A 25,000-nucleotide genomic window follows, 5' to 3' on the forward strand; every position below is an offset into this window, starting at 1 on the left:
GCACACCTCACATTGTGTGCAGCAGGATGGAGCGCCACAGGGGAGCACGCCGAGCTGATTCCACCAGCACAAACAATCACACCACACACACACACACACACACACACACACGCACACTGCTATAGAAACCACAGAGAAAAAGAGGGAGAGAGAGAGAGGAAGAGAGGAATAGAGAGAGAGAGAGAGACTTCCCCATGTGGTGTCTTTTGAAAACAAAGAAAAGACAGAAAAAGAAGTTCTATATTTTTTTTTTAATCGCAAAGTGGCCTCCTGGTGTTTACTAGTGCGAGTGATCAAGGTTCTTAATAGGGCCTGTTCTATTACATTTCATCTGCAGACATCAATTATATGTTCCGAACAAGTCTTCCCCTTTAGGAAATGAAAAGAGGGCTCTACCTTGAGATCAACAAATGAACCAGAGCAAAACAAAACAAAACAAAGAGGCATTTTGCACAATCCTAACTGAAGCGTTAATGCTGTTATATGCCAGGCGTCCAGTTTGTATTTAAACTGACACTCTTCTTTAACAATTAAAGCCAGTATTTCTGCATGTTTTACAAATGATAAATGTGGTTGATTTTATAAGTGCTTGTGTGCCTGTGTGAGGCTGTGGGTGTGTGTATGTATCTAAGCATACTGTATGTATAAGTGTGCATTTATATGTGTGGCTTTTTGCAAATGTGTGTATATGTATCTATGTGTGTGTATGTCTACCTATGTAGGTGTATGTGTTTGTGTGTGTGCATGTGTATGTGTTTGTGTGTGTGCATGTGTTTGTGTGTGTATGTGTACATATGTGTGTGTGTATGTGTTTGTGTGTGTATGCGTACATATGTGTGTGTGTCTGTGTTTGTGTGAGTGCATGTGTTTGTGTGTGTATGTGTACATGTGTGTGTGTGTATGTGTTTGTGTGAGTGCATGTGTTTGTGTATCTGCTTGCAGAGCGCATGTGATAATCCTCCAGTGCTGGGGCTTATCTGCATTGTAGAGCGGTGCGAGGCAGACAGAGCCTATCGCAGGTATTAATGTACTGCAGTTCCCCGTGTCACGATGCAAAGATAAGGGCCCGACGCCGTCCCCATGAACTGCACCGCACCACGGAGGATCTCTCTCTCTCTCCCTCTTCTCTCGCTTCTTCTCTCGCTTTCTCTAAATGTATCCAGCATACTTCAAATAAGAGAGTCGCAGAAAGAAAAAGCGAGGAAAAAACAGAGGGAGAACGAGAACAGAATTGCAGAAAAAGGAAAATGCAGAGTAAGGTGGGGAAATTATCCAGATTACAGGTAAAAAGAAAGAGGGCTATAGGGGCCAATTCATAGCCCAGGCGACAAGTGTCGCGCGACAAGAAATTACGTCAAGGAGACAAAATATGTGTCTACAAGGGTGTCGTAAAACTGTTGTGTACATCAAAACATTTGAAAGGGTGCAGACTTGGTCGTGCACTGTGACTGGATAGCAACTCAAAGTTCTACATTCTAGTGCGTTGCCATGGTCACGGTGCGTGGCTGTGTTTAAACGATTACATGTAACATCAAAAAATATTAACAAACTTTAGCTACGTCATACAAGTTGTCATAGAAACAACAGATTATATTTTATTCTGACGTTTTGTTTCTGGCGCATGACTGGACTATGTATTGGCCTTTAGGTTATAAACACAACAAAGACTACATACAGCGTCTCTCTCCTTCTCTCTCTCTCTCTCTCTCTGTCTCACACACACACACACACACACACACACACATACACACACACACACACACACACACACACACACACAATATAAACCTTCCCTTCATCAGTGGAATTCGTAACTACTTCAATAGGATTCAGATGTCTCGCCCGCAAATGAAGGGGCAGTAAACTAAGGTGAAAGCAGGCGACTGTGGTTGAATGCCTTTGTTGAGGCGCTGCTAGCGTCTGCTAACAGCGCAGTCTGTCTGTCTGTTTGTCTGGGACAGCATGTGACAGCTGCAGCAGTCTCCCTGCTCCTCTCCTCTCCTGCTCTGCTCCTCTCCTCTCCTCGTCTCTCCTCTCCTCGTCTCTCCTCTCCTCTCCTCTCCTCTCCTCTGCTCTCCTCTGCTCTCCTCTGCTCTCCTCTCCTCTCCTCTCCTCTCCTCTGCTCTCCTCTGCTCTCCTCTGCTCTCCTCTCCTGTCCTCTCCTCTCCTCTCCAGTCTCACCTCCCACAGCCAAAGCTCCACCACCGCCATGGCCCGAATTCCGCAACACTCTCCACCATTGATTGGAGTGATTTACTACCTCCTGAAAACCTACATTCACACACGCATGCACACACACACACTGACTAAGACAGGCACCAAGGGCACACCCTTCACACAGACACGCACACACACACTGTCTATATTTTTTAAACTGTGAGAACTCCATGCGTGTGTGTATGCGTGTGTGTGTGTGTGTGTGTGTGTGTGTGTGTGTGTGTGTGTGTGTGTGTGTGTGTGTGTGTGTGAGGATTCTGTAAACAGTGAGGGCCTTGTCAGGGGGCCGAGTGGGACGCTCGCTCCTCTTCAGGACAGGAAGCGATGTTGAGCGGGTCAGAGAGACGCACTATGAGCCAGGAAGGGCAGGGAGTGGGGGAGAGGAGGAGAGAGAGATGAGGAGCAGGAAGGAGAGAGGACAACGGCCTCCACTGGACGCATCTTTTCACAAGCCACTCACAGACTTAGGGATGGAATGACAAGACATAATAGTGGAAGCCCTGTCTAGGCCTTACCCCACAGCTAGGTCTAGCATACTGATGAAGAGACATATAGAGTCAGAGAAACAAATATAAACACACACACACACACACACACACACACACACAGAGTAAACAGCCAACTTGTACTGTGAATTATCTCAAATAATCCCAATCAAATCTAAATAATCATATCCTTTTGCTCCCAAATAGCCTCTAAAAACACAACAATAGTGAACTGTAGAATGATGAAAGAAAACACCAAAAAGATTCAATTAAAGAGTTCTAGAGCAGACGGTCGGAGGGAGTCGAGACAGACGCCTCTCTGCAGACGTCAAAGCCTAACTAGCTGCTGGTGACACAATCGCGTCTTGAATGTCACAGTGAGATGCCACCATAGTTCGGGGCTATATCTGAAACTATGCGACTAATTAAGCCTAAAAATACCAGGGCCCACTCTTGCTCTCTTTTCTCTTTCTTTCTTTCTTTCTTTCTCTCTTTCTCTCTGATGTGTGTTTTCAGGATGAAGATCACATTAGCTGCTCCTCGTAAAAGGCGTAACGGCGCTGGGGCCGCCACCACTGCCACTGTCGGCATTTCAGCAGGGCCTACAAACATGTCCATTGTCTCCGGTGTGTTTGTGGGCTTTTTGAAGAAGCTCCTCCCGTCTGGACAGGCGTGTGTGTGTGTGTGTGTGTGTGTGTGTGTGTGTGTGTGTGTGTTTGTGTCTAACCTTGGTGCAGGGCTAGGCCCAGCTAGGCTAGTCTATGCTAGGCTAAGCTAAGCCAGGCCTTGTTTCATTGTCTCTGGTTCACGTGTGCGGCCTCTCCATGGAAAGTGTTTGAATCAGGAATCATACTTATGAGGCTAAGGTTATGTGCTGGTCAATATACATCATCCCTGATCGAGAGGGAGAGAGAAAAAGATGGAGGGGGATAGAGCTAGAGGTGTAGTATAGGTTCATGGAGAGCTAAAGGCTAAAGGTTTTGATTGGATTGGATTCTGTTCTAGATGCCTATTCAGGCCCTGGCATAGTTTCTCCAAAACCCTTGTTATAATGTTATGACTGGCGTCTATCTTTGCAGCTGTAAGCACAAGCCCCGCAGCTGCTGCCCCTACCTAGTAGCCATTGCATTTTCGTGTCAAGTGTGTGTTTAGTGTGTTTTAGTGTGTGTGTGTGTGTGTGTGTGTGTGTGTGTGTGTGTGTGTGTGTGTGTATCACTCATCAAGGGTCTCAGCAGCAGAGTAGAGCTGACTAAACTCAGAGTCATAACACAGGGGACCGAACCTGAACAAGGCTGTGGAGGCAACGTGTGAATATTGAAAAAACAGCGGCAAAAAAAAGCAACATTTATGAGAACATTTAGGCTAGAAATATGACCGCCATGTTCCGAGGCTTATCTGTGTTAACGGCAGGATAAAAGAGAGAGCAGAGAACAAACAGAGAGAGAGAGAGAGAGAGAGAGTGGAGAGAGAGAGAGAGAGAGCGAGCGAGACCCAGGAGAACCTGCTGCTATGGGCAACCTGACCTGAAATCACCTATCCTGTGGGACTAGGACAAGGGGGGAGACTCCAGTCTATGCTGGGCTTCTGGGTTTAACACACACACACACACACACACACACACACACACACACACACACACACACACACAGGTTTATGTTTGCACAAACAGATGAACATATGCTAGCTGCAGCTTGACTGCATTGTGTATTAAAACAAATATCCTTTGAGTCAATTAAAATCAATGCACACACTAAATTCCACTTTACAATCTACACAATAACAATGAGCAGGCAGGAAAAAAATCACGATAAGAGTTCTTTCATCATCCAACAAGGAGAAATGCAGCCATTTACCATAAATTGAGAGGGAAAGAGCACTCATATAGTGACTTGGTTCATGAGGAAAAGCGTAATACATGTGAAGACCACAGGTCTTCAGAAACATACCAATCTGACCACACACAGAGGAGAGTCTGTGACAAGGGATCGGAGAGGCACACTTAAAAGTGCGCATTTGTCGCATTTCCTGGTATCAAAAAGAGGCACTCTGTCCCTTTCATCTCTCTCTCTCTCTCCCCCTTCTCTCTCATTCTCTTTCTCCCTCCTTCTCTCGTTCACCCTCTCATCGCCTCTGTCAGCCTTTTATAATTTCTCTCCACTTTCTTCCCCCCCCGATCTCTTTTTAATTAATTAGAACCTGGGCCACCGACGACAAGAACAGGCTTTATCTGCACTCCTGCTCACCACTCCTTCAGAGTGTCGAGAGAAGAGAGGGAGAGAGAGAAAGAGAGAGAGAGAGGGGGGGGGGGAGGACATGCTAGCTCCTTCTTCCTCTTACACTCCCTTCATTTTCCCTCTACCTTCCTTTTTTTTCCTCTCTCGCCAGCAACCCAGAGCAAGTGCTAGCAAGGGTCATATCTTTTTAATTATCTTTCCCTCCTTTGATTAATTATTCCGTCTGACAATAGCGTGTTTCTAATGCTTTTCACCTGCCCGCGCTGATTGACAGCGCCTCTGTCTGATTCAAAGCAAACAGCTGCTGCCATGATTGCCTAGCAACCAGGAGGTGATGGATGAGACCCAAAGATGGATGGCCACAATAAATCATGTCTCCTGCTATAAAACTGGAAAAAAAAGAGAGAGAGAGAGGGAGAGAGGGAGAGTAAGAAAGGGAGGGAGGGAGAGAACACAGGAGGGAGAGGAGGGACGACTGAGGGAAGAGGAGGAGAAAAAAAAAAGATCAGAAAAACAAAACAACCTTTCTCTCCCTTCTGTGTCCCTCTCTCCCTCTGTGCCTCCCTCATCCCCTGGCTGTAAGCCTGCGTGGCCCTGTGGCTCTGAGGTGCAGGTCAGAGGTAGACTGCCTCTCTCTCCACAGCTTGACCTGTCTCTAGCCCTCTTCAACAGCAGCGGGGCTGGAAGTCCCACCACTAGCCAGAGAAAAAGGCTCTCCAGTTAGTCCATCAAAATACTCCACTGGCACGTCTAGCTTTGGTGTATTGTTTGAACGACTGATTAACGACAATGTATCTCCGTGGTCAGATTACAACTGTACGTGTTCACTTGGGTGCAAAAGCTGAATAAATGATACGGTGCGAAAACACTACTGGTGCTATATCACATAGCATGCTGGAGAGCGCGCAGCGCCTGGTGTTCGGAGTTGACCATAGCACAATGCAACTAAAAGTTACACCAACAAGAGACCAGGCAGTACGAAGTACTCCCCCACTGTAGTGCCAGCATGTCAGCATGAAAGTCAAAAAGTCTTTTTTTCCCCTCGTTTTTTTTTTAAAGGTCGGCTTCATTTCCTGCTAATGAAGGCCAGCTGTTCCTGCTCCTTTCGCAGCCATGACGACAATGGTCACCTCGTCCTGAGGGGCTGTCAAAAAAAAAAAAACCTTCATGCAGAAACATGTCAACTCCTTTCCATCAGAGGAGGAGGAGGCCAGGGGAAAAAAAAAAGAGAGTAGGGTTGCCCGGGTTACCAGCCTGCCGTGATGACAAACAAACACATCAACATTTGTTTTTTCCCCCCCCTTCCCCACTCAACCCCTCTGGTTTTCTTTTCACCCTTTCAGGCAAAAGCCAGGCATTAGGAGTGACTGAGCGACTGACTGAGTGAGCGAACGAGTGCGGCTCCTCTGGTATCTGGTAACAAACAAGGAGCGAGCTGACCCATCCATCATGGAAGCCTCACGTCCAGGCCCCAGCACTCTAGTCCTCACTCCTAGCAAAGCTCAGGTTACAGCTTTACACGGCCAGTCTAAATAATATTCAAAATGATGAATGACACGGCCAGCCTCGTATCCATCATCAATCTCTTTTTTTAAGGAGCATCCATCTTCGGTAATGCTCCTTTGAATCATGGGAAAGGGAGAGAGCTCCAATTCACTCCCGCAACCCCCTCAAGAGACTGGAAAAGAGCGACGGAAAGGAAGAGATTGAGAGGAGAGAGAAAGAGAGAGAGAGAAAGAGAGAGAGAGAGGAGGGTGGAATGAGCTCTTGAGTGATACCTGTCACCCTGAGGGTCCTGAATAGGGGATTCACAGGGGTACCTCTCACACACACACACACACACACACACACACACACACACACACACACACACACACACACACACACACACACATGCTAAAATACACACAGAGAACATGAGATGGAGAGGAAGAGAGGGGAATACAAACACATTTCTACAATGAAAACACAATTAAAAGAAGAAACACAAAACCCACACACAGGATCAGACTGAACTCACTTCGGGGACTCTGCTTCGCGAGGCAGACGTGCTACAAGGCTACACACTGCACACTGAGGCCGACCGCTTCAGCCTCCAACACACACCTCATAAACTTGTCTCTCTCACTCTCCACCCACGTAAAAAAAACACAACACACATGCAGACACGCACACACACACACACACACACACACACACACACACACACACACACACACACACACTTTAACACAGCCCACAGTCTACGAGGCATTCTTTCCCATTTCGCACATAGGGGTTAGGGGAATGTGAGAGCCTGAGCAACATTATTACTGGAACTACTGGAGCCATTCTCTCGCCCCCCCCCCACCTCCGTCACCTCCTCCCACCGCCCCGTCTCCCCACCCACACGCCCTTCCCTGGACTCCTCCCCCCTCCCCCGCGACCCCCGGCCCACCCCGCTGGCCTCCTCTGAGATGTGGCGTGGCGGCCACAGCGGCTCCTCTCCTCTCTGAGGGGAGGAAGACGGCCCCTCACGCGGGGCTCTCTGGCAAGGGCCCGTTTGATAAATGACACGCGTCATTCTGTCAAGAGAGAAGGGTGGGTCCATGATGTATGACCATGCCGAGGAGAGGAGGAAATCGACTGTTTGGCATGGAGCGCCTCTCTTCTCCTCTCTTTCTTTCTCTCTCTCTCACGCACACACTCTCTCTCTCTCTCTCTCCCTCTCTTTTTTTGCTTTTCTCCCACACTACTGACTGTCCAGTTTCAGGATACCAAAGCGGAATCCCAGCAGTAAACCGCTGTGGGAGCATTTGCGTGTGTATCTGTGTCTGAGTGTGTCTGAGAGCGCCTTCACCATACTTTTAACCATTTCAGGTTTTTTTTTAACTGTTCTCCTGTCTTTCTGTCTCCCACTGTCTCTGTGTCTTTCCCTGTCTTCGTCCCTACTCAGATTTCATTGAGAGGAAGAGACAAGAATTGGTGAGACTAAAATGAAAGAAGTGTGTGTGTGTGTGTGTGTGTGTGTGTGTGTGTGTGTGTGTGTGTGTGTGTGTGTGTGTGTGTGTGTGTGAGTGAGAGAAAGAGAGAGAGAGAAGAGAGGGAGAGAGAAAAAGGCAAACTAAAAAAAGCTGGCTCAGAGTAGCTTAGAGGGCAGTTCTATCAATCAAAGTCAACTTCGGCAACAACGCTACTACTATTTCAAATAAAAACTACGTAACTCAGACAAATGGCCTTAACATGGGACCGAAACATGATCGCCTCGCAGGCCAAAACTGTCTCTCTCTCTCTCTCTCCCTCCCTCCTGCTCACCCCCTTTCTCTCTCTTTCTCTCTCTCTCTCTCCCTTCCTCCCACAGACACACACATACACACAAACATACACAAGCGCTCAGTGAGAGGGAACCCACATTTTCGTTCCTTTTTTAGTTGTTATCATTCTCTCTCTATTTTTTGTCCTCCACCTCTCTCTCTCTCTCTCTCTCCTCTATCTCCCTCTCCCTCGTTCTCCTGGTTTTCTTTTTGAACGTGCTGGTGTGTGTGTGTGTGGGGTGGGGAGCCTGACATCTGCAGAGTGCATTTAAAGAAAAAAATGTGTCAGGGAAGCGTGATCCCCCCGGTGGCCCCCACCTCTCGCACGCGGTTTCATTAGCTCACTGGCAGGGTGGCACTTCTCAAGCTCATTACAGGGGGAAGGATTTATGGTGCAGAACCCAATGGTGAAGAAAAGGCATCTGTCAATAATTGCAGGGAGCAGCGCACACACACACATCTCGAGAAGCTTTGAAATCTCATTAGGTATGCAGTTATCAGGCATAAAGATCAAAAACATTACTCAACTCCGACAGAATCCTACCAAGAAACATTAATTAGCAACAGGCCCGCAGTATAAAATAAAACAGACTTCCTCTCCGCCGCCGAAGCTCTCCCTCACTCACTCAGTCTCACACTCACTCACTCTCACTCCCTCTCTCCCTCTCTCACACTCACTCTCTCACACACACACACAGTCTCTCTCTCTCTCTCTCTCTGCCTGCACCTGCCTGTATTTGCAAAGGAAGGGGAAAATGCTCACACACACCGCACAGCACCACCCCAGATCAAAAAAAAAAGCACACACACAAATACAAAGAGGTATGCAAAGAGACTCACCACACACACACACGCACATAAACACCATGCAGATTGTAACACAAACTCACACGAGAGACAGGGACCCCCATCTAAGACCCCCCCCCAAACACACACACACACACCCCTCAGCCCTATCCCTGCCCTTACTCTTTCCTGGTCCCCCTCTTTTTCCTCGGCCTCATTAAAGAAAAGGGAAAAAAAGACACCAGTGCGGAGAGCAGGAGATGAGGAGGAGGCGTGGCAGAGGAGGTGGTGGTGGTGGTGGTGGCGGCATGGAGGAGGAGGGATAATGCCTCGCATCTGAGACTGATCAGGGGCTGAGAGGAGGCGAAGGGAGCGCGGGCGTTTGAGGCCGTCTGCCGGCGGTGCGGTGCCGAGAGAAGAGGAAGGGGCCTGTCAGGCCTGAGAGGGATGTCAGGGCCCTGGCTGGCCCTGATTACGAGGGCCTCTCTCTGCCTGCCTCTCCCTCTGCCCTGCCTTTCATCACAGGCACCAGCCCCATCAGCCATCAGCCATCAAAACGCGCCCGTGTCGCTCTCTCACTCCCTCTCTCTCTCTCTCTCCCTCACATACACACACGCGCACACACACATATACACACACACACAGGCATGACGGATGGCTGTCAGTTTCACCCGTAAAAGGAGGAGGTGGATTTGCACCAGGGAAAAGAATGGGCCTCCTGCCACTGGGGTGCAGACATGCACAGACATACACACACACACACACACACAGACACACACACACACACACACACACACACACACACACACACACTCACACACACACACGTTCATGTACAGAAAGAAGAAACCCAGACCTGGAGGCTGGCCCAAACGACAGTCAGAACCCTACCCCTGCCGTGCTCCACAACGCAACCCCCCACCCCCCCCCCCTGCCCGCACCCCTCCAAACTCACCGTCTCGCTTCTACACCCCATCCTGCCGCCCCCTGCCACCCCCCGTCACCCCCCCCACCCCGTCACCCCCACCCCTTTCAGCCCAGTCTCGGCCTTTCCTCTCCCCTCTACATGACAACAACACAGACAGGGATTACTTCCACAAAGCCATATTTCACAGTGCATGCGGGGCTTCTGGGAGATTTAATCCCCCCGTGCAACTTCACTGCCAGAGTCTGCAAAACCTGCACACACTGCCCTGACACACACTTCACACAAAGGGCAATGCTATCGCTTCAGACGGAGGCAGGAGTGGAGGGGTGCAGGCAGAGAGAGAGAGAGACAGAGAGAGAGAGAGACAGAGAGAGAGAGAGAGAGAGAGAGAGGGAGGGAGAGAGAGAGAGAGAGAGAGAGAGAGAGAGAGAGAGAGGGAGGGAGGTAGAGAGAGAGAGGGAGGGAGGTAGAGAAAGATGTTTTGGGACTAAATCAGCTTGTGAGGCTTTTTGAAAAGGCGATTCGCTAGTACAGTGAAATCACAGCCAGCCTAGTGTGTGTGTGTGTGTGTGTGTGTGTGTGTGTGTGAGGGGGGGGGGGAGTTTTTGGAATGTAGCAGTACTGTACGAGCACGAAAATAAGTGGCTAGCTTGGCACGAGAAGCACGGAGATCCCTGAAACCCTCTCAATTTCCTGTTTCCTCCGAATGGCGGTCCCAAATGAGGAGCCGTTTCCCAGAGAGCGTCAGGCTGGGATGCCAGCGAATCAGACCAGACGAATCCCATTGGGGAGTCCTGCCCAATCACTGATCACGGCGGAATAATGAGAAAGTTTGTTGCACGTTTTAATAATAATGTTTTATAGACGACATGAGTCTCTAATCATGGGGCGACAAAGAAATCATTCATTAATTAAATACGAGTCCCACCATGCAGAGAGAGGTGGGGAAGAGATAGAGAGACTTAGAGGACGTGAATACTTAAGAAAGACGGTGTGTAAAAGTCTGTTCGGGTCATGTGTGTAAATGGTTTTGAATACCCGTATAAATTCATAGTATGCTTACATTAATATTGCTATCACTGTTGCCTCATCAATCGAACAAGGCTTTAATTGATATAAGATTTTTGTATGTTACGAAAAAATATACCAGGATATAGAACAGTATATTGAGTAGCCTATAGTGTGGTGCGTCTTTCGCTCCAACATCTACACCCACCTCATAGACCCACCACATCCATCCAAACATCACTGTCCTCAGTCAGAAGAAAATCACATGTTTACGTTAAGAGATTCAGAAAAAACTAGATGCCCAAAGGCATACTTATTTTTAAATCTCTTTCCTTAGCAACTTTGACTAGGAATGAATATGTCTGTTAAAGTAGCCACAAGCATTTTATATTTTTTGCTTGTTGCATTCATGAAGATGAGAACGAAGTGTAGTTGCTCCAAACCTATAACATCAAGTAGGTAACATCACAGGGATTTTAATTCAAATTTAAAAAAAAACTGCAGTCTGTTAATGAAGAGACTGTGGAATCTTTTGAAAAACAAAGTAGAAAATAATTTTTATCTGATATAGTTTAATGACCTCTCACTCAGTTTATCCACATTTCCTTGCAATAGTCTGGAGGGGGACAAAATATTATTGCGGGGAAACAATATACCATTGTGACGCAATGCCAAACCACGCAGCAAATCCAATAGTATAGAGAGGTAACACAAAACTATTGCCAGGGAACGCAACAGTATTTCAGAAATATAATTCCCTGCTGTGTCCTTCCAGGGCTTCCGTAGGAAACACACCTTGTGTGCTACTATATTCTCCTATTTCAAAATCAATGTTATCGGCACTCGTAGTATGAATTTGTAAAACTAGCATTGCATTTAATCAGTAGAGCAAAACACAGTCTCCATTCTGTATAAATAGCCAAATGAGTCATTTAAAAAATCTGCTGCAATATTCAACATTCCTCAATATACACAAGCAAGCACAGATGATTATTATACAATTATTATGGAGTCGTTTCAAGGCAGACACAGTAACGGTTTGATGTGCACATCTAATTTTTTTAAGGTCTGTAAGGCAAAGTGTATATGAAGTGTGTATCTAGGCATGTGCATGTTTATGTCTTGTATCTACATGTTTGTCTATGGGCTAGTGTGTGTGAGTGTGTGTGTGTGAGTGTGTGTGTGAGTGTGTGAGTGTGTGTGTGTGTGAGTGTGTGTGTGTGTGTGTGTGTGTGTGTGTGAGCGTGTGTGTGTGAGTGTGTGTGTGAGTGTGTGTGTGCGCATCGTGTCGCCCTCCCGGCTGCACTCTCACTAACCCTGCTGCAGTCGCAATTCATCGCCATCTATTCACAAAACAATCTTTGGAAAAGAGAGGGTGGAGGGGAGGAGAGACAGAGAAAGAGAGAGAGGGAGAGAAAGGGGGGGGGGGGGGGGGGGGTTGGAAAAAAATGAGGGAAGGATGCAGCCTTGTGAGCCAATTTAAGAAATAACTGCTGATGCATCAGCTATTGACTGTTTCAGCGCTCGTGATAACGCTCAAGGCGAAACTGTGAGCGAAATGACAGCATCAACCGCCTGCAATAAACTGCAGCCCGCGAGACCAAGGGAGCTCTAATTGACAGCTGTCAAGCTAATGGGAGCCATGACGGAAGATTCCAGAAAAAAATTCTGTTTATCAACCATCAACCCCGCCGTAGATCCACGGGAAGGGGAACTTTCCCTCCCTTTCGTCTCCCTCCCTCCCGCCCTCTCTCAATCCATCTATCTCACACTTGCTGCAAGGTTATTCAGCTTTTCCCCTTACCCCTTCCTCTTTTCCCCTCTTTCTCTCTCTTTCTCAGCCTTCCTCCGCTCTTAGCCCTCCTTCATTGTTGCTCACTTCTTGCGGTGAAAAAGGCAGAGGACGGCCATAACTAATCATAGTGTCAGTTGGCTGCCTGGGAGAGCACGGCTTTGGGGAGCAATGTGAGAGCAAGGCTAACACAGGACCCATAATCCACAGAGCAAGGCCTCCGAGCAGCCACCTAAAGGAGGGGGGCGCCACGCCGAGAGAAAGGAAGAGAGGGGGGGGTCGAGAGAGAGGAGTGGAGGGAGGGAGACGGGGGAGGGAGGGAGGGAGGGAGAGGGCATGCTAACATCAAACCTTTCAACCGAGTCACTCTGCTCAAATTATATTGTCCTTTCATAAGTCTTAATGTTGACGTCGCGCACTCAGACCATAAGCAGTTGTACTTACAGCTACATTTGACTGGGCAGTCATTTTTAAAGCAGTTCACAGCACCATTTGTTTCTCTTTTCCATTACGTCATTTCCATCTGCAGACAACATCAATCCTGCTGTTGAAAACCTTAGCATATAATACCAAATCAATTCAAACCTTTAGCTACTTTGTGAAAGCCTACCTTAAGCTGACAGTATCAAACTTCAAAGTCTGAGGATGTAGACCTCGTAACTCATACCTGCATATACAAACCCTATGGAGTGGTGAGTAACAAGTCAAGAGTATTCTGATGGGGTCCAGTTGTTCCACTTTTCTTTTTTTAATTTTTAATTTTGGATCCCACAGTCAAAAATCTATAATCTGCATGCATTAAGATACAATAGGTGTATATTCATATTTAATACAATGCCACCCTCATTTAAATGTTTAACTGGAACAGGGAAACTCAGATAAAAACTAAATGTACAAACAACCGTATGGATGTGTGGCTCAATACAGGTAGATATACTGGCCTTAGTGCTGCCTTTCAACTTTTTCTAAACGGAAATAACGCACATATTTTTCCAAAGGAAATTCACTATTTGTGCGCCAGACTGATTATAAAACAAATTTGATATGTAGTCACACTTACACCTATTTGCATATAATCCGTTGAAATGTTTTTACTGTATATGTAAAAAGTGTTATGGGGTTTATACCTGTGCTGTCAGCTCGTTTTTATCCATACTATAATATGTATCTTAAGTCACAGTTACAACACTCAAATACATGTACACGCACACAAAGGCGCACTCGCACACACAAACACACACACACACACACACACACACACACACAAAGGCCCAGACACACACAAACACTAACAACACAACATATGACTAATAATTCACAGCATCCACAATCAATCAAACCTGAACAAAAATCACAGAAATCAGCTGGTTTCCGACACCACAATTCGTCTCCGAGATTCAATGCCTTGACTTGTCACAATCCTAATATTTACATAAATCATATTTAGTCAACGTAAGCGCAGGTATGCATTTATTTTCCAAATCCCAAGTCATCTAATGATGTAATTTTGAATATGCTCTGAAAGTGTCATGATGACCAACATCAACAAAATTCATCTTAAGTTGTCAAGCGTGCGTCACTTAACTGGAACCTAACTGCAGAGATGTGATGAGGAAAATCCATCTCAACGACAACAAGATGATGTTATCAACTGGTCTTGCACAGGTCCCGATGCCTTGGTACTGATAAAACCTTGGGAGCAACATGAAAGCCTTTTGCACCGCAGTCATCCGCAGAGACTTAGCTAACTACAGTCAGTTAAGGTGGGATGAAAGCTCTGTGTTTGATGGTCTTTCCTCCTCCCCAAAACAACCAATGTTTGGTCTGGCACAGTTTTTGAAGCCAGTGGACAAAAACAGTGTTCACTGCATTGTCCTCTCCTGAATGAGGACAGTGTTGTCTGGGTTTGTGTGTGTGTGTGTGTGTGTGTGTGTGTGTGTGTGTGTGTGTGTGTGTGTGTGTGTGTGTGTGTGTGTGTGTGTGTGTGTGTGTGTGTGTGTGTGTGTGTGTGTGTGTGTGTGTGTCTGTGTGTGTGTCTGTGTCTGTGTCTGTGTGTGTGTCTGTGTCTGTGTGTCTGTGAGTGGGTGGGGGTTGGTTGTTAAGAGGCAGGATCATCCACCTGGCAAGTCTGTATTAGTGTGTTTGTGTGTGTAAGTGAGTGTCAGTGTGAGTGTGCAATTTTATGACTACATGTGTGTAGAATCAAGAACTTTCACAAAACCCCACCCAATTTGTAAGTGTGTACTTGCTCTCAGGCGCATAGTCTTATGTGTGTTTGGGTTACATATGTGTGCCGGTGTGTCTGTGTATTTTCGCTGTTGTTTGTTCGCCTCCTGACCATTAAAAGCGCCCAGTTCTAGCCAACATGATTACCCAGGTACCCTGGCCCATTTGTCACCTGCAGCAGCAAATTGAGTTAGTGCACGGACTAAAGGCATGGAGGACTGTGTAATATCAACTTGATTACATCAAACTAGCTGCAAACCTAATTGGGCTGGATGACAGTGTGCGGAGCTTGTCATCTCCAATCATTAGGCCTGTCAGGAATCCATCAGCTTTACAGCTAATTAGGGGAACACTAATGAAGCTGGCAAAACAACTTTTCTTTTTCCTTGGCTGAGCAGGCCTTCCAGACTTGGGGGTGGAGGGGTGGGAAAAAAAGAGTGATAGAGGGAGAGAAAGAGTGAGGGAGAGGGGGAGAGAGAAAGAGCAAAGGAAAGATAGAAAGCGAGGGAGGTTTTTCACATGCAATGCTCAAGGTTGCAGGGGACTGCATTTCCCAAAGTTCCTAATCAAGGCCCATCATCTGCCATCTTTCCTTTGCTCTTTCCATCACTACGGCGCAATCAATTTGTCATCACTCTTTGTGTGCCATGGAGCAGTCGTCAACCTTATAACTTGCAGCTGTGAGGGCTGCTGGGAAGGAGAGAGAGAAGTAGAGAGTGTGAGAGAGAGAGAGAGAGAGAGAGAGAGAGAGAGTGGGAGAAAAGGAGGGAGAAAAAAGGAGAGGGAACACACCAAAAAAATCACAGGAAGTTGCCTCATCTTAAAAAAAAAACGACCTCTCTGAATACTCCCGTATTTGTCTTGTCCACTCATCAAAAGAATAAATGCCTTCTTTTTTTCTCACTCCTCTGAAATAAGAAGCCTTTCAGTCATCCCTCGCTCTCGTCCTCCCCCCTCTCTCTCTCTCCCCTGTGTGTCCATTAGGCAAAAGCATTTTGATAAAGTAAAGCGCGGGCCCCAACGTATGGGGGAGAAACAAAATGAGAGCACTCACTCTGCCAACTTCTGATTGACCATTAGGGCCATTGATGAATGTGGCTGTCAAGGGGGAGACAATTAAATCAAATATGAAACAAAGTCGCTTTGACGGCCCCTCCTGATGGAGCAAACCATTCTTCCGTCTCCCGATTAGGCTATTAGTTACATTTTTCATACTATCTGAGTGTGTGTGTGTCTGTGTATGACTGCGTGTATTTCTCCATAAATGAATGTATGTGTTAATGTGATTAAACTCTGTCCTCGTATTAATGTGTATGTCTGTGTGCGTGTGTATATGTTTTCCGTGAATATGATTGCTGAAGACAGTAAAATGTACCGTCATGAATAGGTTCTAATCGTCCAACTGATGTGTCCAGAGATGTCGTGGAGACTCACTATTGGAGTGCATGCTCTTGAGGTGTAACAAATGTCGTGCCTCTCAATACAAAAGCAAAAGCACAACCTTGGACAAATTCACTCAGCAGCACTCTGTGAACGATCATTTACAAAGTGTAATAAGCAGGCCAACTTACAACACAATCGTTCAAAATAACTAAATTGCTTTAAAAGATGATTTACAATACTGCAAACGTGTCTAAGTAAAATGTGGCATTGTCTTTCTGTGTAAAATAATGCCAAAGCTATTGTTTACTCCAATTTAGAGTTATAGCTTTAATAAAGACAAATATAGTTAAACGACCTAACATTTCCAGTGATAGGTAAACACACTTGTGCCTGCAAACTCACAAATACAGTGTGTGTGTGTGCCTGTGTGTGCAATATGCGGATGTATGCGCGTGCGTACATACACACACACACATTCACATAATAACACATAAAATTAGGGTTATATTTGAGATTCATAACAAACTGAACGTTTGGAAGTAAAACTAAATAACTGATCCTTTCAGAAACTACCATCAATGTAGGCCTATATAACCGCCTATTGAAAATGTGTTGATGCTGCATTCAGGACAGCAGTAGTATGTGTTCTTCATTCAAAGGTTTTGAGGAACATAAATACGGTTCTCTGCTCAAGCGAAGTGAAAAAGTACAAAAGAGGCAATTAAAGATGTTTTAATGGGTAGTTGTCAGACCAGACATGACGTCACGGGGGCTGGCGTTGCCATGGGGAGTGATTTATTGATGTTTATCGGGAATGAATAGATCAAAGACAAGCCAGATGACAGGCAATCAATCAGCCGTCAAATCAAAGATGGCAATTGTCCATTAAAGCCTCTTCCAGTTCACGTACTCCCCTGAGTCTGCCGCGAAATAATCTTTAAGTTTTTCCCAGAAACAGCCTTTCACCCTCGAAAAACTAGGCGAAAGTTGACATTTTGTGATCAAATGTTTTAGCACAAAGCCCCAAAAACAGCGAAGGCGAGCATCAAAGGGAACCATGACAGTCAGCTGACACCGAAGCCCTTTTTTCCTACGCTTCTTTATAGATCTCTAATTCATGGAGTCAATATCTGCGCCCTACGACGAAAAAGGGGAGAGGGGAGTAAAAGAGGGCAAAGCGAGAACTATCAAAGCAAAAGTTGACTTTGAAACATCGCTTTACTGGCTAGTCGGGCTAACCTTCTGTTACGAAAGTAGGCTATTTCCCCTTCCAATAGAATGTTGACAAAGCAATACACAATTACGGATCAAGATGTTTGTCCCCGCCAAACTTTGAAAATGATTTTTTTTTTTGTAACCCTGTGCTATTTAAGAATTGTGCTTCATTCGTAACAATCTGTTGGTAAAGAAAAGCGCGTCCAATCGCAGATTCATAAAAAGGGAAATGAAAAAAAAAACTTCCAGCTACATAATAACTATCCGGCTCGAGTGAACGGACGTAAGAAATATTTTCCCAGCGCACAGAATGTACACACACACATATTATCCATGCTCACTACATACATTTGGTAGCCTAACAGAACAGCGGTCATTACAAAAAACAAGAAGCAAAAACGAGAAAAGCAGTAGGACCGTACCTGACGCGCGTCTGGGCGCTTGCTGTTTCCTCCGCGGCATGCTTGTTTAAAGGAGGGGGATATGCTGAGGAGTTCGTCTCTAGCCCCAGAGATTCCGAGCTGGTCCGCTCTTCTTTGATAGCGGCGCTTCCCTACACGGTACCTGGGGCGCTTTCAGAAGGCTGACATAGATCGGCACTTTTCAAACAAAAAATCAGACAGTGAAGAAAAAAGGTAGCTCTGAAGATGAAGAGAAGACACGTTTTCCTTCTCCCTCTCTCACTCCCCGCTCCACTTGGATATCACAGTGAGCAGACGAGCAGTACAGCGGGAGAAAAAATGCTTCAGCCTCAATGCGATTCTCACTCCGTGTTGGAAGCTGCAACAGGCAAGCTTAAAGGAAAACGAAATGATCGCGTCACTCAAAGTCTGCAAACAGGGGCAAACATCAAGCACTGTCACATTAACTCCTTACACGTCGGATGGTTAGCTAGCTCCTGTCATGTGGGCACACACAGGCTACATCTTGCTTCTCCCTGTCGCAAGCCCTAGGCTATGCTATATTGTTCTACGATACAAAGTACGTGATAGGCACCATATCTTATAATGATTGACACTTTTGAAATATACAACCAAACATCAAAGAAAAATAAACTCCTATTTAGCCTATATAGGATATGCGTATAGACAACGACCCTACTTGTGAGATAGCATAGATATATGACATAAAGAAAACAATTCACTTTTTAAAATGGTCCACAAAGGAAACGTTATGCTAGTAAATGACTACTTACTCGATCGGTTGATTGAGTACGTTATCCATCAGGAATCCGATCTCAGAAACCGCACGCAATTTGAAAAGGAAGAAAAAAAACAGCAGGGCAACCTCAGTGCGTTGCTGATACCATCGTATGGAAATCCAACAGAGTCAAAGTCCCTATTGCCTTTCAAATGTCCGTCTTGGTTTTAAGGGGAAATGATGGGAAAATGTTGAGGCCGTATGGAGAAATAACCACACTTGTCGTCCGCACGCTGGCTGGCTCGCTCGGTTATTTTGTCCAAGCGCGTTCAAAATCCAGTGAGAGCGGTGGGAATCGATGAGATACGTGCTTGATTGGGTATCCCTTGTTGTAATAATGTACATCAGAAGGAGGGGATGGACTCTTGCTGTGCTTCAGCTGCTGAGAGAGCATGGATCAGTAGCTATTGCCAAACACTTTCTTGGCCGCTAATAGCACTTTTCCCCTTCTTTGTGTGGTTCATAGCAGGTATTTAAAAACAGCAAGAGCGAATCACACACACGACTTCTTAGCTCCAAGATGCCTTCTTCGTTTCAAAAGTCAGTCACAAATTCCGTATCAAACGTTTTCCATGTTTTGGTTAATGCAGAATGGAAAGGAACAGTGTTTTTTAAACGGTAAGATGAAAATGATAAAAATATTGAAATTCTTTAATATTCGGGGTCATCACAAGTAGCCTTTAGTTCTGTGTTAGGCTAAATAAATTTAGTCTGATTTGACGCAGAAAAAGTTATAAAGAGTAACGTTAATCTGAATACTTTTTAAAATGTCAAAGTGGATAAGTTGTCCGATTTTTTTTCTTCAGATCATCTGTAGGATGAAAATGCGATTGTCCTCTCTCCACTGGAAAAGCAGAGGAAGCGGTGGGAAAGTGAGAGTTAATGTCTCGAAAACAAGCGAATGGTGAGTTGAGAAAAAAACTGCTTCTTCTTTCCGAATGTGTTCAAGTCCGTGTCATTGCCATGTTGCGAGGCCGCTCGTATCACGCAAGTCAATAGTCAAGAATATGTAACTGCAGAGGGATCGAGCCCTGATGAGGAACAGGGGACTCGCTCGATGGCATCAAAATCTCCTCTCCGTGCGCCAAGCTTGCGGGGGGGATGAGAAAGACCAGTCTTTCACCGAATCGGGATGTTTTTGCCCAATCTCCAGTCGTGTGCTGTTACAGCACTGCATGCCGTTAGATCCGCCCAAGCATCTGTCCGTCTAACCATTGGCGCATCCATCAGTGTCATACGCCTTACATTTGCAACGACAATACCCTCTCAGACAGTACAGGCAGCACGTCTCCGTGCGGAGTCGCTACAACGCTGGCCAACTTGCCAGAGCACAGCTACGAGAGCTATAGTGTAGAGCGTGAATACGCACTGTTATTTCACAGGGAAGAAGTTCCAAATATGTCAAGATGAACTAAATACAGTCGATAGCCTATTTCTTAAAAGAAACTTAAATAAAATAAACTAAATTCAATTAAAAAAAACAGCCCGTTTTACCTGGAGTCTGATTACATAGCTCTAGACAGCGTTAACTGACTTGAAGCAGAACCAGTTACATATAGGCTACAGTATATGTAACAGTTTCAAGCCTTGATTTATCTTGTGGGTTAAGTCTTATGCTATGCTACTTTAACATTTGAAATAATGCCAAGAGTTCGTTAAGGTATTGTATGCTACTACTTCACATGTGAAAGGTTGTTAGATGTGAACAAAAGTGCTTTGAGGACGATCTTGTACATCGCTGGGCGTAGATGGAAAGGACTTTGTTTTCGACAAAAGGCCACCTTGTGAAGGAGTATTGTGCTATATTATAAAATAATACATTTCACTCATTCATCTTATGAAGAAGAATCTGGTGGCATATGTGATATTTAAAGGAGCACATTATATTGACTTTAGAAGTGCGCTGTTTTGTAGCCTACATTGATTTTCTTCTGAAAACTAAATATTAAAAGCATGCTAAGGCACACCAGTGAAGAGGGTACAAGTTATGTAGTGAAAGAAGTGGTGCTCAGCTCAATTATATAGTCGAAATGTGAGGATAAACAGTCGGGTTAATTCGTATAAATGCAGTATGCAAACCTATGTCGACAACTGATTTGTTTTTCACACAGGGGAGAATAAATTCTTGGAAATCCCCGTCCGAAATTAAATCAGTATTAAAATAGAACATTTTCCAGGTTTGGGAAATATAATGAATTTGACCTCTGTTTAAGGTTGTCGATAACGCTGGCTTGACATTGAACAAAAGAAAACCAAATAATGTAATAGTGAAGTGTTTGTGAAGTTGACTGCTGTTATGGCAAGCATCTTAAAATAGCGGTGTGTGTGTGTGTGTGTGTGTGTGTGTGTGTGTGTGTGTGTGTGTGTGTGTGTGTGTGCGTGCGTGTGTGTGTGTGTGTGTGTGTGTGTGTGTGTGTGTTCCTGTCGTCTCCCTCTCTCTCTCTCTCTTGCTCTCTCTCTCTCTTGCTCTCTCTCTCTCTCTCTCTCTGTGTGTGTGTGTGTGTGTGTGTGTGTGTGTGTGTGTGTGTGTGTGTGTGTGTGTGTGTGTGTGTGTGTGTGTGTGTGTGTGTGTGTGTGTGTGTGTGTTCTTTGCTTTCCTGAGCTGAGGAAAGAGACACAGAGAGAACATCTGATTCATAGGAATCACGCTGTCATTAACTGTATGGATCTCCAGAGTCAACATTTTAAAATAGGCCTTTGACTTTTAATTGGGTTGTGAGGCCTGTATCATGATGTTTGTGCATTACATACGCAAGACTGTCTAATTGTTTTGGCCTGTTTAGCTATTTCAACCAGCAAAATATCCTACAAATATTAAAATGAGTGTAAAAGGCTAGCGTAAAGACAGTCATCGGTGTTTCTAAAAACCGGACTATTAGGCTTTGAATAAGTACAACTCCCAGTTTGTCATTTGACGTGTCTGTCTGTAACTGGGCAGGGCTGATGAACTTCAAGTGACATATCAGTTTTTATGCAATCTTAAAGTTCAGCGACTTTTAAGAGGCTTCAAAAATAATGAAATTATGTTTTAAAACCTCTCTGGATCGCATGCAACATTGTATTTTCATATCTAATTGTTGCCTATATGGCTCTCTAGGATCTAACTGTTGAAGACATTTGAGCAGCTGATGTTGTGATATTGATGTCTGCTTTTCAACAGTGATGTCTCAAAGAGCAGACCAAATTACTGACGGCTGCTGTGTGCATTATAAACTGTACAGATTTGACGCTTAAGCGTAAATGTCGCATCGCTGTAGACATTACAGCCTAACCTTTACGTGTCTGTATCGTTTGAAAGACTGTCAGTAGTCTAATTATTACTATCACTATAAGTAACTTAGGAAGCTCCCCTCTGTCAAAAGACGAATTTTCTCTTTTCATCTTTAGAAAGGAAGAGATTTTCTTTCTCGTCTTACGAGCGTAGTGCACTGAGACGAGAGAGCGCATTCTTTGAGCTACCCACTCCTGATCTTATATCCGTTCTATACTCACCTCATACTCCGGCAGGATTGGGCAGCAGGATATAGACAAAACATATGCGCACAACTGAGTTCACTCCTGCTGGTCTTTTAAATGCTGACTTTAAATGCTTGCAGAAAATGGAATTCTTTAGTTTTACTCCGATTTTCCGATGTGACCAAAGGCCATTAAACGATGGTGGAATAGGTCACATTATTTTCACACCTTGCCTCGATAGTTCCACTGTTTTCGGGTTTCATCCACCGCCTCCGCAGCTCAGCACTTGTTATTTGTTTACATGTATGTGTATATTTGTTTCATAAATTGCAACTCTATCACGGTTTGAACTTGTTTCATACACTTGTCTTATGGCGTCTCAAGGGATCTTTACAGCTTATTTTTGCACCCCAAAATCTCCATAATGAATATTGGTCACATTTCTGAATTCAATAAAATATTCGGAGAACACTTTCAAACCAGCCCATGTCGTTTATTCGACACATGTGCACAGAGGGTCGTCTCTTTGAAGCATCTCCATCTCAGTAGGCTATAGGGTGAGATATGCACTTCATTTATGTTTTAGCTCTTCTACACTGGAAAACCTATGGCTCTATCGTAATCAAAATCAACTTTTCAGATCGGTACAATCTAAATATCATTCATGACAGTAAAATGAAAAGTTTGGCGTTGTTGGGTTTACTATGTTTTGGTGGGCTACAAACCAAACATGATTTGTCAACAAAGTTTAATAGTATTCAGGTTTAGATTGAACGGTCCAGGTGTCCCCATACCTCTTCAATCGGGTGAGAACGAGACTACTATCATAGTTCTCAGTGCATTACAGTGTGAGACACTTGGCCTCATACTTGCAGTTCCGAATAGTCAGATTTTAAATCCGGTACAAAGGCTAAGTTGTTGATGATTGTGAATATGTCTTTCAGGTCAGTATAACAGGCAAGCCAAGAGTAAGACAAGAGAGTTATTTCTTGTTTATTATTATATATTTACCTTTTAATCATTAGCATTCGTTTGGATTTGAGTATGAATATGTGCATGCCTTACTTTCTGCAAGACGGAAAACTTTAATATTTTGAAATATTTGCAATATTCTTTCTTAAAGAGGTATTTGAAAAAAAAAAAACGTGTAGAAGTTATGAATAACAAAAATAATACAGACGAATTTCGCACGTTATGCGTTAGATGGTTAGTTAAATTATGAGTCTCACTTACATTTCTAGAAATAATTCTACAGTGCAATCTAGGCTTGGCTATATGACTTTTAATGACTTTGATGAAATATGTATTTTAAAAAGACGTTGCTAACAGCACTTCCTCGCTTTGATTTAAAATCCTGACAGAGTTTTTCGATGTATATTTCAAATTAACGGAAGAGTGATACCAAATGTATGTTTATGCTTCTTTTGAAATATCTAATCGAACGTTTGGAATGAAATCAAGATGAAGATTACAAATATGGATTTTGGAAGAAAAAAAAAGTTAAACAAGAATGTTATATTCTTATTACAATAATCTAAAATATTTGGCCTTGACATGACTTTTTTTTTTTAGCAATGCAACTTTCTGTGTAATCGAATAAAAAACTGCTGGGACATTACATTAGAGATATGCCATTAACATTCAGTGTGTTCATCTATACGGAACACAATGCATATTTGTGAGATCTATAAAACTTAGACATGTTATTAACTCAGTTATTTGGACAATTATCGGCGCTCTGTGAAGGAATATTATCTTTAAACGATCAAACCGAATGAAATTAATCGCAGAAAATGCATTGCATGTATGTGTATCCATTTTACCATGTTTAAATTCCAATTTCCTCAATAATTGTCTTAAATACAAGTGTTATCAACTATAGACTACAGTAATGACATGGATCCGGTTTTTTTTTTTTTTTTAAAGATGCAAAGTTTATCCACCAGCACTAGCCAGATAGTATCAGACACATCATAGGCCTCCAGACACAATATCTATCGATCAAGTTGTGCAGCATCCTTCTAAGATAAAAGTAAAGTCCTCATGCCAAACTATTCAAGAGTGCACTTACAACTAAAGAGGAGGTGCAGGAGTTATTACCGGTGAGGCTCTTGTTGGCTGTTTACCCTTTCGTCAAACAAACATAGCTGCGTTTTTGTGTAACAGAGCGCAGTTCGATGTAATCGATATTCCCTGGCTAGTCGCATGAGAAGCGGCACAGTAATTAGCTGAAGAAGGAGGTAGCAGAGCATCTCTAGTAACGCGCAGCCGAGTGTGTGCCAACGCATCACTGGCATATAACCACACACTAGAGGCTTACATAAAGCCCCTGTAACCCGCTGTTTGAGATAGCATCTCTTACGCATAAAGGTTAATAATTGCCGCTGTTGTGACCATCGCTTCTCCAGGGAATATGTGCAATAGACTCCCGTGTTTGCTGAGGAGTCAGCTGCGCACCGCCGGGGTCGGTTAGGTCATATGATAGCGACCGAACCGTGCTACACAGAGGTGCCAAAGCCGCTTTGTGGTTTCAAGAAGAAGGTGTTCATGTGTTTGTATGTTCAGCCTCTGGGAAATGTCTTAACAGGGGAAATGAAATGAAATGAATTTAAGCTGAGTTTAAAACGAATGAATGAACAAACCAACCATAGAGGAGGGCTAGACTCCAGGCTCAGAGCTGACGGTGAACGCTGTGGTAAGGAGGATACGCTCGCTGGATACTCGCATCGTCACGGCACACTTGTTCCTAGCAGACTGTAGAAAGAGGCAGAGCACTT

General features: G+C 44.6%; 1 protein-coding gene across 1 annotated transcript in view; it reads right to left on the bottom strand.

Annotated features, from left to right (window-relative positions):
* Positions 1-18,068, bottom strand: part of tshz3b (teashirt zinc finger homeobox 3b) — a gene marked incomplete at its 3' end in the record, with an annotated part of 40,027 nt that extends 21,959 nt beyond the window's left edge. Inside the window, exon 1 of the mRNA XM_080843751.1 lies at positions 17,990-18,068. Within this exon, the coding sequence (XP_080699877.1) occupies positions 17,990-18,029 (40 nt within the window). The 5' untranslated portion in view covers positions 18,030-18,068. The remainder of the gene's footprint in view (positions 1-17,989) is intronic.
* Positions 18,069-25,000: the final 6,932 nt, after the last annotated feature.

The sequence above is a fragment of the Sprattus sprattus genome (assembly GCF_963457725.1).
Source record: "Sprattus sprattus genome assembly, chromosome: 8".
NCBI classification, from domain to species: domain Eukaryota; kingdom Metazoa; phylum Chordata; class Actinopteri; order Clupeiformes; family Clupeidae; genus Sprattus; species Sprattus sprattus.